The sequence below is a fragment of the Microtus oregoni genome, unplaced genomic scaffold (assembly GCF_018167655.1).
Source record: "Microtus oregoni isolate MIOR12 unplaced genomic scaffold, Mior012 000058F_ref0000040, whole genome shotgun sequence".
Taxonomy (NCBI): Eukaryota; Metazoa; Chordata; class Mammalia; order Rodentia; family Cricetidae; genus Microtus; species Microtus oregoni.
Window position 1 is genome coordinate 1,734,006 of NW_024543834.1, and position 17,309 is coordinate 1,751,314.

At 37.9% G+C, this 17,309-nt stretch overlaps 1 protein-coding gene across 2 annotated transcripts in view; it reads right to left on the reverse strand.

Moving 5' to 3' along the window:
- The window catches only part of LOC121438936 (rho-associated protein kinase 2), a 103,080-nt gene that overhangs the window by 58,321 nt on the left and 27,450 nt on the right, over nucleotides 1–17,309 (reverse strand). For both annotated transcript variants that reach the window (XM_041639447.1, XM_041639446.1), the window contains exons 2-3: nucleotides 7,836–7,917; nucleotides 5,913–6,013 (exon numbers count right to left, since the gene is read on the reverse strand). In XM_041639447.1, the coding sequence (XP_041495381.1) occupies nucleotides 5,913–6,013; nucleotides 7,836–7,917 (183 nt within the window). The remainder of the gene's footprint in view (nucleotides 1–5,912; nucleotides 6,014–7,835; nucleotides 7,918–17,309) is intronic.

Below are 17,309 nucleotides of genomic sequence, written 5' to 3' on the forward strand. Positions count from 1 at the left end.
CTGATTGGTCTAATAAAAGAACTGAACTGAACAGTCAATAGCAAAGCAGGAGAAAGGATAGGTGGGGCTGGAGGCAGAAAGAACAAATAGAAGAAGAAGGATTGGGAAGCAACAGATCAAGGAATGAGAAAAGAAAGGGCCAGCCACCCAGCTACACAGCCAGACATGGAGTAAGAAGGAAAGAAGTTATATAGAAATAAGACAAAGGAGGCAAAAGGTAGATGAGATAAATTAAGCTTGCTAGAAATTAGCCAAGTTAAGGCCGGATATTCATACAAAAGAATAAGCCTCCATGTGTATTTATTTGGGAGCTGGGTGGCAGGATCCCAAAAGAGCAAAAAGTAAAAAAGCAACCAATAACACATACACATGCATACAATGCAATAATGAGCAGCCAATGGCTATATGGGAAGGGTTGTTCTCTTCTCTATGCTTCTCTAAGGATATTCTACATCCGCTGTGTACTTTACTAAAAAAGGTAATATCCCCAGGTATGAATGAATCTTTTCAGATGAATAGCTATCTTACAATTACTGGCAAGAAGGCCAAAATACTTGAAAGACACAGTTCTTTAAAACACACACATATAAGGAATCAAAATATCAACATATCAACTACAACCATAATATGATAAATAAAGCAACATTAATTAAAGCCACAGAGAAGAAATTTCACCCTTATAGAAGGTTAAAACAAAAGAAATGGTAACTACCTAAGTTCTCTTTTAAAGTGAGCACTGAGACACAGAGTCAAACTACAGGATGAAAAGGCATACAGGAAACAGAGCATGCTCTGAGCATCTGGCCTAGAATGAACCTGAGAAAGGAGGCATTTAAAGGTGCTTCTTTTTAATTATCTATGTATAAAGAAGCACTGAAGTGATTGCAGTACCTCCAGAGCCAGCAGAGAGCATCAGGTCTCCTGGAGCTGGAGTGACAGATGCTTGTGAGTCAAGGGGCATCCTCAGCTTCACACTCCACACTCTCACCTGCTAAGCATCTCTCCAGCCCCATGAATGCTGGCATTTCAAGAGATCCTAGCAGGCCAGAATAAAGGAGTCATACTAATTTAGTCAACTAAGCAGTAAGGGGTCCATTTAGAGGTATCTGCATTAGTTACATCAGATCTAGAACTGTCTTTCCTCAACATAGGGACAGGCAGAAAAACCAACTTGTAAGATATATATATATATATATATATATATATATATATATAGCCCCTAAGCTTACTCAATGTGCCCAAACCAGGAGTGGGAATAGACATAGTACCTAAAAATATAAGGGTATAAAAGTATGAGGAAATGTCTGCCAAATAGTACTATCAGTCCAGCTGAGCATACACAGAAGAATATGCAGACCATTTAATAAGCATGGTCTCGATAGTCTCCCCATGAGCATTTCACAACTTGAGATCATTACTCCAGTGAAACACTGAGCAAAAGTGGAATAGAGAGCAGGTATTTATATATGACTGAGTAATGGGAAAGTAGCTTTGAAAAGCAATGAATACCGAAAAAAGAAAAGTGTAGACTAAAGTAGTATGAAGGCAGAAACTAAGATTTTCTTAAAAAAAAAAAAAAGATAAACATAAGGGAGAAAGGAAAAGAGACATTAATTGTGACTCTATGTCTTAAGGGAAACAAGTACCCTTTTAACTGTTGAACCATCTCTTCGGTCACTATTTTATTTTAATTATTATTACTGTGCGATGTTTTTGGGGTGGGGGGAGGGTGCCAGAGCACATATGTGTAGCACGAATAATAAAAACCCAGAGACAGATATTAGGGTTCAATTTGAAGATCAGAAAAGCAAAGCAGCCAAGCCACTAGAGAAGTCTTACCTCTACCAAGGCTGGGTGACCGCAGACTAAGCAGACTAAGCCTCTCTCTCCTCCCATTTTACATTCCCTCTAGCGCTGGGATTAAAAGTATATGACTCCTTAGTACTGGGATTAAAGGGGTGAGGTACCACCACCTGGATTTGTTTCTGCATTGATCTTGTGTAGCCCAGGGTGGCTTTGAACTCACAGATATTCAGCTGCCTCTGTCTCACAAATCCTGATATTAAAGATGTGTGCCACCACTGCCTGACCTCTAGTGGCTTAGCTTTTTCCTTCTGATCTTTAGGCAAGCTTTATTTATTAAAACATAAACAAAATATCACTATATACATGCAGAGATAAGAAGGCAACTTCTTATAAGTTAAGAAGCCTCTCTGCTTCCATTTTTAGACAAGTTCAAAGGATTGAATTTAGGTTACCAGCTTTATCTACTGAGCTATCTTGCAAGCCAGGCTTTTGTTTTTGTTTCGTTTTTGCTTTTGTTTTTTCAAGACAGGGTTTCTCCTTGTAGCCCTTGCTGTCCTGGACTCACTCTGTAAACTATGCTAGCCTCGAACTCAAAAACCTACCTACCTCTGCCTCCCAAGTGCTGAGATTAAGGATGTGTGCTGCCACCAACACCACCAGGCTGCCAGGGAAGATTTTAACTGATACTTTTGCAAGTGTCAAATAATCTCAAATGTTTTTAATCATCGAAATAAAGAATACCAATAAGCTGGTTCCCAAACTTCACACGAACTGATATGAAATTTCTGTTGTTTTTCAGGAAGCCTTGTATTGCCATGGTGGCCCCACAAAAATAATATACATATGTACATCTAAAACTCAGATAAGATCTGATTATTCAAAAGTAAAACCCACTTAAATATCTGACAAGAAGCCTGGCAATAGTCCCACTACGCAGAACCAGAACCACACTAAGAGACATGTATGTGCAATCCAATATAGTACTTACAAAAATATTCTAAAGTTAAGTTGTTACTAATGCTACTCCAAGATGAGAGAGCTTTAGCCTGGGTGACAGGAAACCAATGTCCTGTAGGCTAGAAACAGAAGTAGTCAACACCGACTCTTCTCCCACAGTACCAGAAATTAATTGCACACAAAAATTTCTATTGAAGTTTTACTACTAAGGTCAAAGGCCCTAGTGGGGAAGCTACTGCTTTTTGTTGTTCTTTATTCTTTTTTTACTATAATTTTTAAGTTTTTATGTGTATGGGTGGTTTGCCTGCATGTATGTCTGTGCACCACATGTATGCAGTGCCCGCAGAGTCCAGAAGAGAGTGTCAGATACCAGGAACTAGAGTTATGAACAGTGTGCACCACCATTTAAGTGTTGTGAATCAAACCTGTATCCTCTGCAAGAGCAGCCAATGCTCTTAACTACTCAGCTATTTCTCCAGCCTCCCCTCCCCAAACCCCAATATTTTTTTTTAATTTTACATATATCAGTATTTTGCCTGCCTACATGTATGTATGTATGTGAATCATATGTATGCAATTCCTGTAGAGGTGAAGAGGGCATTGGATCCCCTGGAACTCAAGTTACAGACAGTTACTCGAGACCTCATGCAATGCTGGAAACTGAACCTGAGTCCTATGGAAGAGCAGCAAGTAATCGTAACTGTTGAGCCATCTCTCCAGCCCTATACTGCTATGACTCCAGAAACAATGCTCTTATATGCTATGGCATATCAGTGATATAACACAATTACCCTTAGAATGGAACTATTTTTATAAATTAGTTAACACTGTCCTCTGTGGTAACCTAACCCCTACTTTCAACTTAACCAGAAAAAGATTTCATATGGAAAGAAAAATCTGTGCTATTATGAAGCTTCCTTCAATTAACTTGCAAAAACAAAACACATTACAAAGATGTGTTAAATTGGAATATTCTCCCCCTATACCCACCATACTAATTTACTACATACAAATTAATCTTCAAAATAGAAGAAAGAAACACATAGATGTTTCCTTTACAATCTTACTTCTTTTTAGGAATCTGTCTAAGGTAATAAAGGCAAAGCCAAAGTAAATAAGATACAAACTCTTGAGTCAGGCACCAGATTCATAGAATGTCGTTTTCATTTTTAAAAACAAATGATTTTGGTTAACAGCAACAACAAAAATAAAATGTTATACCTACATATTTTTCTCCCATTCCTTTGACACACTTCATCATAATAACATTAGTAGGAACATGGTGTAGGAGGTCCTTCTATGTGCTGTTTTCATTGGTTGAATAAAGAAACTGCCTTGGCCTTTTGATAGGGCAGAACTTAGGCGGAGTAGATAGAACGGAATGCTGGGAGGAAGAAGGGCAGAGCCGAGATGCCATGGATCTCCTGCCTGGGACGGACACCAGTTAGAATCTTGCTGGTAAGCCACAGTCATGTGGCAATGCACAGATTGATGGGAATGGGTTGAACTGGGAAGTAGGAGGTTGGACAATGGGAAGTTGGAGCTGATGGGCCAGGCAGTGTTTAAATGAATACAGTTTCTGTGTGATTATTTCGGGGTTAAGCTAGCTGCGTGGCTGGGACAAAAAGCAGGCCCTCTTTCCTCCCTAAATAACTACTCTAACATTAAAACATGGAAAGCTGGGTCAAGACACGGTGGCATGTGCATTTAATCCCAGTACTCAGGAGTCAGAGGCATGCAGATCTCTGAGCTGGGAGGTCAACCTGGTCTACACAGAAAGATCTTGTCTTAAAACAAAGAATGACCAGTTTGACTAATAAATGTGCCTCAGCTAATACATGTGCACTTGCCTAGCTTATGCATAGCCTTGGGCTAGATCCCCAACACAATGTAAAACAGAGCATGAGGAAGCATGCCTGTAAGTACAGAACTTGGAAAGCAGAAGATCAAAAGTTCAAGGTCATCAGCAACCACATATTGAATTCTAGGCCAGCCTAGAATGTAAGAGATCCTATCTAAAAAATACAAAACCAAAAAGCAAACAACTAAAAGAAAAACAAGGATAAGTCAAGATCTATTCAAAATCCAAGTCTAAATTCTAGTATCTCTTCAATAAGTAGAATAAATTTTAAGTATGCAAAAAAACAATATTTTTGTATAAAATGTGATTTAGCTCTATATATAAAATAAGCAATAAAATTAAAAAAAACAGCCCTTAGGAAGTACTCTAGGCAGCATGACTTAGTAATTCACTTAATCCACAGTAATTCCACAGTAACCCTCATAAAATAGGTGCTCCTGTCTCTGTTCTTCAGGTCAGAACTTAGAGAAGAACTTACACTTAAAGTGATCACTGTTTCTCATTGCCATCAAGAGGATAAAACACTGAAGGTTCAAAGAACAGAACTAGAATCTAAGAACAAACACTGAACCTCATGCTTAAGAATTCAAAACAGAATAACCATTATAATGCCTCGTTTAATATAAATACACAATTTAATGTTAAGAGTTATAATATTTACACTTTTACCTCCAGAAATAGTTTCTTCATTGTGATATATGTGTATATATATGATATATACATACCATACATACATATGTATATACACACACATGCATATATATCATACTCACTGTATGGCCGGGCTGGCCTTGAAATAAGAGATTGGTCTGCCTCAATATCCTGAATGCTGGGTGGGATTAAAGACATTTGCCATCATGACCTTTCTTAATAATTATTACAGCTTTCATACAGTATAATGCCAGGGTATAATATAGTATAGTACTAATTTATAGGCAGATCACATGTGAAACCAAACTGGTATTATTCCAAATCACTGTGTTTTAAAGGTGGAATACTGTTAGTAACAGGCTACCTCTTTTGAAAGATGGGAGCACTGAGGCTCAGAAGGATAGAATGACTTCATCAAAGACATAAAACTAATTCCTCAGCTGGGCATGGTGGTGCACGCCTTTAATCCCAGCACTAGAGAAGCAGAGGCAGGCAGATCTCTGCGAGTTTGAGGCCAGCCTGGTCTACAGAGTTGAGTTCCAGGATAGCCAAAGATACACAGAGAAATCTTGTCTCAAAACAAACAAACAAACAAAAACAAAACAAAAAAGGTAGTAAGAACCAAACAAATCCTTACCAACTGAACTTCACCAAAAGCACCTCTTCCAATAACTTTTACAACATCATAATCTTCTGCTTTCATCTGTAACCCTCTGATTTTTTTCACAATTTTCTCATCTATAATAGAAAGATCACCATATTTTAAAGCAATCATTAGAAATATTCAAAAATAGTCAAGTATTTGTAAACATTTTTTACTTCTAGATTCTAGAATTTTCAGCTGATTCTGTTAGTCTTTAAAGGATCCTATTTTAAAACTTTAAAATGTGGGAATCGGTGTAGTATGGTGACAGACTGCTTAGTTAACATGTGAGGTCCTAGGATCTATCCCCAGAATCAAAATAAACACTCTAAGAAGCATGCTATCTCTGCATCAAGGAACCAAAGCTCTGTGATTTGTTGGCACATGTCCATGAAGACCACTAACTGCTAAAGCTGTTCTGCTTCTCATCCCCCTGTATGCAAGAGACATCAAGGACCCAGGCAATCTTGATTCTTTATCAATCATGGCAGAAAGCAATCACAAAGTCAGGCATGTCACCCAGGACCAGGAGGCTAAACATAAGGACTATACATTTCAGGGCAGCCTCAGTGATATTACTAGATGTCATCTCAAAAGAGAAAAGGAAGGAATAAAATTACTTGTAATTCCAAATTTAGTAATGATGCTTTAAAAGGCAGCAATCATATTTCAAAAATATCAACTACTACAGTCAATATTAAATTGAAAAATACCCTAGTACTGACTATTCCAAAAGAAAGGATTTAGCTGCGAGAATAAAGAGGATGCATTAATCATTCTGAAACTTCCCCCCCATTAGACATTTTTAGAATTTTAAATTTTCTGTGTTATATATTTAAGAGTGTGGGTCTGTATGAGTGTGGTGCCCACAGAAACCAGATGAGGAGGCATCAGATTCCCCAGGAGTTAGTAACAGGTGGTTGTGAGCTGCCTGACCTGGGTGCTGGAATCTGAACTCAAGTCCTTAACAGCTGGGCCATCTCCAGGACCCTTGGATTAACTTTTTCCTTTTTTGGAGACTGCCTTGCTTTGTAGTCTAGGCTAGCCTTAAATGCGCAATAGTCCTCCTGCCTCAGCCTCCTGGATTGCTACATATAAGCATAATACACCATGCCCAACTCACTTTGAGAATATATTTTCAGAATCTACTAATTTCAACATAATACTAACAAACATTAAGGATAATCATATATATATGTATATATATATATATATATATATACACACACTAACTGCTATTACATCATTTTTCCTTAACAAGACTAAAACAAAGCTTATCAAAGTCTTCTGGGTAAATAAAAGCAATGTCATAGAATTACAATAATTTAAAATTTTGCTTAGATCAAGCATAAACAAGAGTTATAGGGTCTTAACAATTTCTATAAATCTAATCTTTTAAATTTTATTTAATTTACATATTGTAAGTTAGTTTAGCAAACTTACTTTGAAAATACAAAATATTTTTAAATGAAACAAAAAGCACACTTAATACAAGCAAGTTCAATAAGCTAAGAAGAATGACCCCATAGGCTCATATATTCGAATGTTTAGTCACGAGAGAGTGGCATTATTTCCAAGGATTAGAAGGATTAGGAGGTGTGGTCTTATTGGAAGAAACACGTCACCGGAGCTAGGCTTTGGGTTAAGTCCATGCTGGGCCCAATGTCCTTCTTTTGACCTGCAGATCAGGATGCAACTCTCAGCTATTGCTCCAGCATAATGTGTATCATCTGGCTTCCTGCCATAATGGACTAAATCTCTGAAACTGTAATCAAGAGATCATGGTATCTCTTCACAGTAATAGAGTGGTGACTAGGTCATAGGTTAACAAAGTTAAGAGATATAAGTACCAAAACACATCTCATTTAAAGCTCAGCTATGTGTCCAAACATTAATAGTAAAAATAAATATACTTACATCTATTTAAGAAATTATCTATATTTTTATTTTTTCTCAAAGCAGGAAAATCCAAGTCAAGGACCAAGGAATTTAAGCCATCCTGTTAAAAAATAAAAAGTAAAAAGCAAGTTTTTATAATTCTGAAGCATTCAAAAATCTTTAAATATTATATATGCTATTCCCATTGAGTAAATACGAACCCACATTGATGTATTGTACTGACTCTCCATTCCCAACAGCTTGAACAAGTTTTCTAACCTGAGAATGTTAGCTGAGAAGCTGGGAATACACACAAAATCAGAGTTTGGTACTCAGTAAAGCAAAGAAAGATAAATGTAGCTTATAAATTTTTGCTCATTTAAAATAATTTTGTTTATTGCCCATGGAAGGAGGGGAAGGAAGTACCAAAATAAATACGATGACATTGTTCTCCAGGTAAATGGATGGAACCAGAAAGAATCATACTAAGGAAACCCAGACCCAGGTGACAAACACTGCATGTTTTCTCATCGGAGGCCCCTAGTCCCAAATTTTCAGAAGTGAGCACATATCCTAGAATAAATGCAGATAGATGATTTATGAGGCCAGCCTAGGCTTATATTGTCTCACAATAATGCCTGCTTTCTATTTCACCCAGAAAAATCTGCCCTTCAGGGATTTTTTTTTTTTTGGTAAACACTTTGGGGGGTATCAAATATCTGCCTCATCTTACCCCCACCAGCACACACATACTTACCTTTTAAAAGGGAGGTGGATGCGTAAGTATTATGGATGGATATGGATGGTTAAGGAGAATCTAATTCATACTTCTCTGTTCTACTTTACATTTGGTAGCCCATAACATTTTATTTGGAAAGGGAGGAAATTCCCACTATTAGGAAGCAATACAGGGTCTGGAGAGATGGCTCAACAGTTAAGAGCACTGACTGCTCTCTCAGAGAACCTGGGTTCAATTCCCAGTACCCACACTGCAGCTTACAACTGTCTTTAATTCTAGTTCCAGGGAACCTGACACCCTCACACAGAAATACACACAGACAAAACACTAAAACACATAAAAATTAACCGATTTTTTAAATGAGGTTTTTAAAAGGAAGCAATACTAAAGCCAAATAATATGTACAAATGTAGCTTTTAAAGTGGTTAGTAACCACTGCCACCTATAACTGCTGCTTACCATCCCTTCATTTCTGGCACTCCCCTGAGCAGGACTAAGGATTTCTTGTCCATCAAGTACATATTAGCAACTCATTAAACAAAACAAAATTATACATGTCAGGTAGTAGTGGTACAGGCCTTTAATTCCAGCACTCAGGAGGCAGAGTTAGGCCATCTCAAAGAAAAAAAAAAATCAAGCCTTGGGGATTCAATCAAGGCTGCAAGTGCGGACATGTTTGTGATGTTGGGCACAACTGCCAAGAGACTTAGTGATCACAACTTTATTAATTACCACAAATTTTCTTACTCTTTTGGTTAAAAGTCTGATCCTATTCTAATTTCTCCAATATTCATGTGCATGGCTTTTCAGAACACATATTTTGGGGCTGACAGGACAGCAAGATGGGTAAAGGCATCTATCTACCACCAAGTCTGACAACCTGGTTCAGTCTCTGACTCCCACATAATAGGAAAGAGAATTCCCAAGTTGTTCTCTGACTTCTTGTGCACATACACTAACACCCACACATTAAAAACGAATCATCATCCAACAAGTCATTTAAGAACCCAGACAATGATGTTACTGTCCTGAATTGAATCAAGCATTGAACCAATTTTCATTAAATGTAATGATAATGATTTGGAAAATCTAGCTTTTCTGTTTTGCTCCATTTACATCAAAGGAGCAACTCTAAAAATCCAGACAGTGCCAGAAAACATCAGTTCTCCCAGTATTTTGCTTTGTTTTGACTGATATATATCAGAAACAATTAGTGGAAAATGCAGTTTTCTTGACATCATATGCCTTGGAAGGTGCTGAAGAATAAGAAACGAGAAGAGCAAGGAAACTGCACTGACAGACTTACTAGACAGCTGGAGAAAAGCACTCACATGTTCTACTCTACCGTCAAATACATGCTGGCCACTGTTGTAACAGAAACAACCAAAGAAGACAAATGCATACTCAGGATCAAATTACTTCTTTAATACTAATACTAAAGAAAGCTTTTCTAACAGTCAGCAGGGCAGAGGTGGTTCTATGGCTGAAACACAAAACTCTTGAACGCCACATACTTTTAAGATCTGTCCTCTATCAGAGAACATAGAAACTTACGAACAGTGCTAAACACATTCAAAGAACAAGTTTTTACAACCAAGGCACAGAACGCTGTAATACATCATCTCACTAACACTAAAATTTTATAAAAATAAGGGTGTGAAAGTGTTAAGAAAATATTTTCAATCCTTTGTGGTGAGCTGAAAAACTACCACAAAAGCTTCTACTTTTATACAAAAGTTTTCAGGGTAATCTTTCACAACACACTTCAAAAAGTCATTGAACTTACAGATGAATTATATATTCTTCTATAAAAAATTAAATTGCTCTAAATTTACTGAGTTTGCCTCACTATAACAAGTTATTAACAACAGTATCCTGGTGAATACTTTTAGTGAGAGGTCTAAGTAAGGACAACAGAAAATGACAAAAAACAATTTTTAATATTTTGAAAAGTACTGCTATAGAGGAAATATTTTGACAAGGGGTGTCTGGAAATGTCACCAGGAATATGTGAGTACTGCTGAGTAACATGTTCTGCATCTTGGGATGAATAAACTATGTTAACTTGCATGCTTAAAATCTTTAAACTATATTCTGGGGTTGGAAAAATGGCCCAGCATCTAAGAGCACTAACTGTTCTTCCAGAGGACCCGGGTTCAATTCCCATTACCCACATGGCAGCTCACAGCTGTCTGTAGCTTCTGTTCCAGGGATCTGGTGCCCTCATACAGACATAAGTGCAGGCAAAACACCAATGTATATGAAATAAAATTAAAATTAAAAAAGCAATCTTTAAACTATATGCTAAACCAGCTACAACTAAAAGCAGCTGCATTATTTTTGCTAGTTTACTTTGTCGCATCGCTGTTGCTGCTTACTGTTAGGTGCATGTACATGAACTACTGAAAAACAGTTTTAGAAGAACTAAGTTCCACCTTTATATAGTAATGCCCTCTTTATCTCTGAAGGGAGTGTTCTGCTGTGCACAGTGCCTAATGTTAATAAAGTCCCTCTAGTCTGTTACAGAGCATACACAAAAGATACCTTGCCCTTGAGGGCAAGGGCACCAACTAGCTCCTTGTGGTGACAGAGGCAGCGCAACTGAGTGGATTAAAATACAAAATTGTATTATTAAAATACAAAAATGCAGCTAATCTAGTTCATTTTTACAATCTACCCTCTATCACCAGAGAAAGCAGAGGCTTACTAAGTCTCAACAACCACAAAAAAAGTTATTAGTTGGTGAACAGAATCAACAAATTTACTACCTGGTGTGTTGTGTGCCCTTCTGTTATGGAATGTTATTCTAACTATGTAAAGGTGTGTTAACATTTGTTTCTGCTGCTTTTGTTACCCATGCAATGACCTGTTACATTTGTTTGATTAAATAAAATTAACCTGGGGTCAGGAGGCTGAGTCAGCAACTAACTGACAGGAGGAACTAAGTGTAGAGAGGGTTCTTTAGTGGGAAACAGGAACAAGGAGAGGTTAGCTACTGCACTAGCAGGATTTTACCTCAACCTTTGAATCCTGATCTACAGAAGGATAGAGATTTAGATAAAGTTTCCTTTAGAGGCCAGATGTCTCTGCTGTAAGGTACTATTACATCCTTCTGGGGTCTTTGATGGCATTAAAAGACTAAATAGTTAGCTTTAGTTTTCCTTAGTTATGACAGAAAGTAAGTCAGGTATAAAACTTTGGAATCACTAAGATAGATGATGGAGTACTGTAGTAGGAGGCCACTTGTTCGTCCCAGCCACCCAGAACCAAAATAACCACACAAAAACTATTTTTAAAAAAAACAAAAAACACTGCTTGGCCCATTAGCTCTAACTTCTTATTGGCTAACTCTTACATCTTAATTAAACCCATTTCTATTCATCTGTGTATCGCCACATGGCTACGGCTTACCAGCTAAAGTTCTGGCTTCTGTCTCCGGCAGGGCTACATGAAATCTCTCTAACTCTGCCCTTTCCTCTCTGAGCATTCAGTTTAGTTTTCCCCACCTACCTAAGTTCTGCCCTGCCATAGGTCGAAAGCAGTTTCTTTATTCATTAATGGTAATCACAACATACAGAGGGGAATCCCATGTCACCTCCCCTTTCCTGTGTAAATAAAAAAGGAAGGTTTTAACTTTAACATAGTAAAATTACATATAACAAAACAGGTATCAAGCAAGAATTACAGTTCTTTTATCGTAACTAAGGAAAACTGTAACTATAAATTCTTCAACTATATCAAAGACTCCAGAAGGATATAATATTACCTAAGTAAACAGGAAACACATTGTAAGCAACTTCCAAGACTCTAGAATTGACAGAGACATCTCACTGCCTGGACAGTCACCCAAAGTTCTTCTGTACCGTTGGGGCATCCATCTTCAGCCTACAGGCCCATAGTATCTGGCAGAGTTTTCCATGAAGCAGGAAATTTCAAAGACAGTTCTGCCTATATCGGCAGTTTGTCAGTCACTTTCTTCTGTGCCCTGAAGAATGTCTTGCAGACTCTTTCATGAAGCAGGAACCCCGCAGGCCCTTTCTCACCTTTAGGCAAGTTCAGCAGTCATCTCTCTGTGGGTCCTGCATGTCCAGTTCATCAAGCAGTCCAGGCAAGAGCAGTTTCTTGCCCAAATGGCTAATCAACTCTAGAAGGAGCCTCTTCAATGCCCATCTTCCTCTTGAAGTAATTGGTGCTGCCAGGAGCAGATGTGTCTCATTGTCATGAAAAGTCCTAAATTCTTAAACATTTTAAATGCCATATTCTGAAGGTCTTTGAAAGTTTGAAGAATGTCTGTCCACCTGAAATACATCTCTGTGCATCTAGAAAATCTAACTAACATGACTATAAGCTTGACTATTATAGATAATTATCTATTAACCTATATTTCTTAATTATACATTACATTTCTAAATGAGCTGCACAAACACAATACCTTAATCAAGATCAGAAATACATATACACAGCATAACAAAACTGTAATCAATAAACCAACCCATACCAATGAAAATCTCTATAGCAGAGTATTTTCTCTGAATTTGCTAAATACAAATGGATTGAATACTGTAAATGTAATTCTTACTTGAAAACTTTTCTTTGTATACAGTTTTACTATGTTAAAGCTAAGACTTTTCATTTAAGTTAGACAAAAAGGGGGAAGTGTTGTAGAATATTAGTTTAAGATGTGTTACATTCATTTATGCTATGGAATATTTGTTAACAATGCAAAAATGTGTCACAATCTTTTTTTTTTTGTGTGTGTGTGTGTGTGTGTGTGTGTGTGTGGATTTTTCGAGACAGGGTTTCTCCATAGCTTTTGGTTCCTGTCCTGGAACTAGCTCTTATACACCAGGCTGGCCTCGAAATCACAGAGATCCGCCTGCCTCTGCCTCCTGAGTGCTGGGATTAAAGGCGTGCACCACCACCACCCAGCATGTCACATTCTTTTATGTTGCATTTGTTTAACTTTGTAAAGCCTGTCTAATACACCTGATTGGTCTAATAAAGTCCTGAATGGCCAACAGCTAGGCAGAAGAGAGAAACAGGCAGGGCTGGCATGCAGAGAAAATAAATAGGAGGAGAAATCTAAGAGAAGGGAGAAGAGAGAAGAGTGAGAAAAGGAGGAGAGGAGGACACTAAAGGCCAGCCACACAGTCAGCCATGGAGTAGGAAGAGAAGAAAGATATATAGACTAAAGAGAGGTAAAAAGCCCAGAGGCAAAACATAGTTAAAGAGAAATGGGATAATTTAAGTTAGAAAAGCTGGCTAGGAACAAGTCAAACTAAGGCCAGGCATTCATAAGTAATAAGTTTCTCTGTATTTATTTGGGAGCTCAGTGGCAGGCTTCCAAAGAACAAAGGGGAGGGGGACTACGTCCTTCATTTGTATCTTTATAAAAAACAAAAAAACGAAACAAAAACCAAACAAACAAAAAACAGAAACTATGACAGTCCAGCCAGGAGCAAAGTAAATTCAAGTGAGAACCTGATTTTCAAAATCACTGCAATGATATGAAGACAAACTTTAAAAACTGTAAAGTATTTTTTATTTAGTGAAAAAGATTGATACATTAGTAAAATCAAGTAATATTTTAAATGTTTATTTGGAAATATACCTTTCATTTTAAAACTTCTATTTTATGTATAATGCACTATATAAATAACAAAACATCTATTTTCAAATATTTTTAAAAATTCCTTCCTAACAGGTCACAAGATTCGGACTCTATACAAGGAGTAGGTGTTTCTCCTTGTTCCCGGTTCTCCATAACCATTCTTCTTCATCCCTTTCTGAGAATTCAGCTTTACATCAGATCACCTATGACTCACTACCATTTCTTAATATGCTACCCGCAACCCCCCAAGGCTCTCTAATCTCAGTCTCTATAATGCCCTTGTGCATTGTTACACTGTCCAAGACTAATCTTATAATTAAACATTCATTCCCATGATAATATCACCAATAACCACAACACCTCCATAATTTCAATTTTAAATACTTTGTCTCTACTTTAAGCACCATCTTATCTTTCTAGTGTACTCTAATGCAGTGGTTCTCAACATGTAGGTAACAACTCCTTTGAGGGTTGAATGACCCTTTTACAAGGGTTGCATATTAGATATCCTGCATATCAGATACTTACATTATGATTTATAACAATAGCAAAATTACAATTATGAAGTAGCTACAAAAAATTTATAATTTTGGAGTCATCACAAAATGAGGAACTGTATTAAAGAGTCACAGCATTAGAAAGGTTGAAAAGCACGACTCTAAATGCCTCTCTTTTAGTCAGGGTTGTTACAGGGAGCGGGCCCCTTGTTCCAGTCGCTTGGTTATCTTACACCCAAAATAATCACACAGAAATTGTATTCATGAAAACACTGCCAGGCCATTAGCTCTAGCCTCCTATTGGCTGTGTTCACCATGAGGTCGTGGCTTACTGGGAAAGATTTAGCATGTCTGGCCTGGCATTTCCATGGCGGCTCTCTGACTCTTCCTCCCAGAATTCAGTTCTGTGTTCTCTGCCTACCTAAGTTCTGCCCTATCAGGCCAAGCAGTTTCTTTATTGATTAACCAATGAAAGCAACACATAAACAGAAGGACCTCCTACACCACAGGGTTTCTATTGCTACCATGACAATGGCAATCCTATAAGAAAACATTGGGATGGCTTGCTTATAATTTTAGAGGTTCAGTCCATTATCATCATGGCCAGCAGACATGGTGCTGGCCACCTCTTGATCAGGCCACAGGAAATGATTGCAACACTGAGTAAACCTTATGCCAAAGAGACCTCAAAGCCTGTCTCCACAGTAATACACTTCCTTCAACAAGTCGACAATTCCAATATTCCTTTGATTCAACAGCAACTTTTAATCCAGATTCTGTCTCTTCCTACTCTGCTTCATCCTCTTCCTTCCCATACTCTTCATAGAACGTAAACTCCACAGCCAATCATCACAATCACACCCTTCCACTTATGTCCCAGCTGGTCTCTCAATCCTACTATTCTGACTGACAACATTGATGGCCCAATTCTTTCTCTACTCAATTCTCATTCACATTCACTCATATATTTATTCTCTCTCTTTTGTTCCTTTCATTATTATTAAAATACATTACTCCTTTTATAGTAGGAAAACAAAGGCTCTTGAAGCCACTTCCTACACAGCCCTTTATCTTTAAAAGAAAATTGTTTGAAAGAAATATTTACAGTAGCTGTCATCAGCTCTGGTGCTCCCATCAATTTAGGCCTCAATCCAATGAGTTCTACCCCCACCTACTACAATAACAGAACAGTTCAAGCTCATTAATGACCTACACACCATTCAGTGACCAGATCTGCTCACATCTGTGGTAGTCTCTGTGCAATTCTTGAGAATCTTTCTTCAGTTGGCTTTGATAAATACAAATGATTTTCTAGTATCTTTCCCATTGTCCCATCTGTCTCCATCATTGGCTTTTTCCTGTGCTGGCTTCCTGCATTTTAAACCCACTTGCTCTATAGCATTCATTCTATTTCATGTCTGCAAATGCCATCTGTGTGCTAATGGGTTCTAAATTCATTGTCTTTCCCATCAAAGAAAGAAAAAAAAAACCCTCAAATCCATGACAAGTCTCTCAAACAACATCCAAAGCTGTGTCCTATTTCTTCTCACTACAACCACATCTACTCAGTCTTACACATCTCAATGAATAGCAATCCCACCCCTCCCAATACTCAGACCATTTGGGTATCAAGCCGGACCTCTTCTCTCTTAAGCTCAAATTTAACACACACAAATCCTGCTAGCATGGCTTTCGAAGTGAATCCGGAGCCCCTCCAGTTGCACCAACCCTACAAGTCACCATTACTTTGCAAGCTTGAGTTCTTGTAAACACCTACTACCAAGCTTTTTTGTGGTCTTGCCTTCCCCTCCTCTAAGATTACTTAACAAAATGGCCAAGAATGCTTCTGTCACTCTGCTACTCAGAATATCCAATATCTTCCTACTTCAATGTGAGTAAAGCACAAACTCCCAGTTATGAACTAACTTATCTATTACTTTTACTCATTCTGTCGCAGCCAAACTGACCTTTTAAAAGTTTTAGAGTCACCAAGGGAGCCTCATGCATGGAGTGAATAAAACTGGAATAGATAGGTAGATGATAGATCAGCAACTAGGGGCTTATCAAGAAGGGATATGTGAGCAGCACCCATAGCCCTGTGTGGTTAAGAGACTGGCTCCATATGGAGAAACCAGACAAGTTAACCATAAAACAACAGGAGTCTACTTCACATCAGCAGCAGAAGTGCAAACACAGAAGAAGTGGCTGGAATAACGAACAGTACTGGAGTGAAACAGGGAGTGTCGATGTGAATTTGTGGATCTCAAGATCTAAAGACAGACATGGAAATGTGAACCCAGTTGTTGTGCAGGCCTGCTTCCTCTCTCCCTCATTCTCTCTACCCTACACCCTGGATCTATACCCAGATCTTTTCCCTGGATTTAGCTTTTTGAAGTAGAGGTTCTCAGCCTGTGGGTCACAACCCCTTTGGGGATTGAACAACCCTTACACAGTAGTCACCTAACACCATCCTGCATATCAGATATTTACAATGTGACTGATAACAGCATCAAAATTAAGGTTATGAAGTAGCAACAAAAAATAATTTTATGGCTAGGAGTCACCATAAGAACTGTATTAAAAGGTCACAGTGTTAACAAGGTTGACAACCTCTGGTTTAAAAGGGTCTAGTTACAGAGATACTCCAACAGCCATGAGCCCATTTA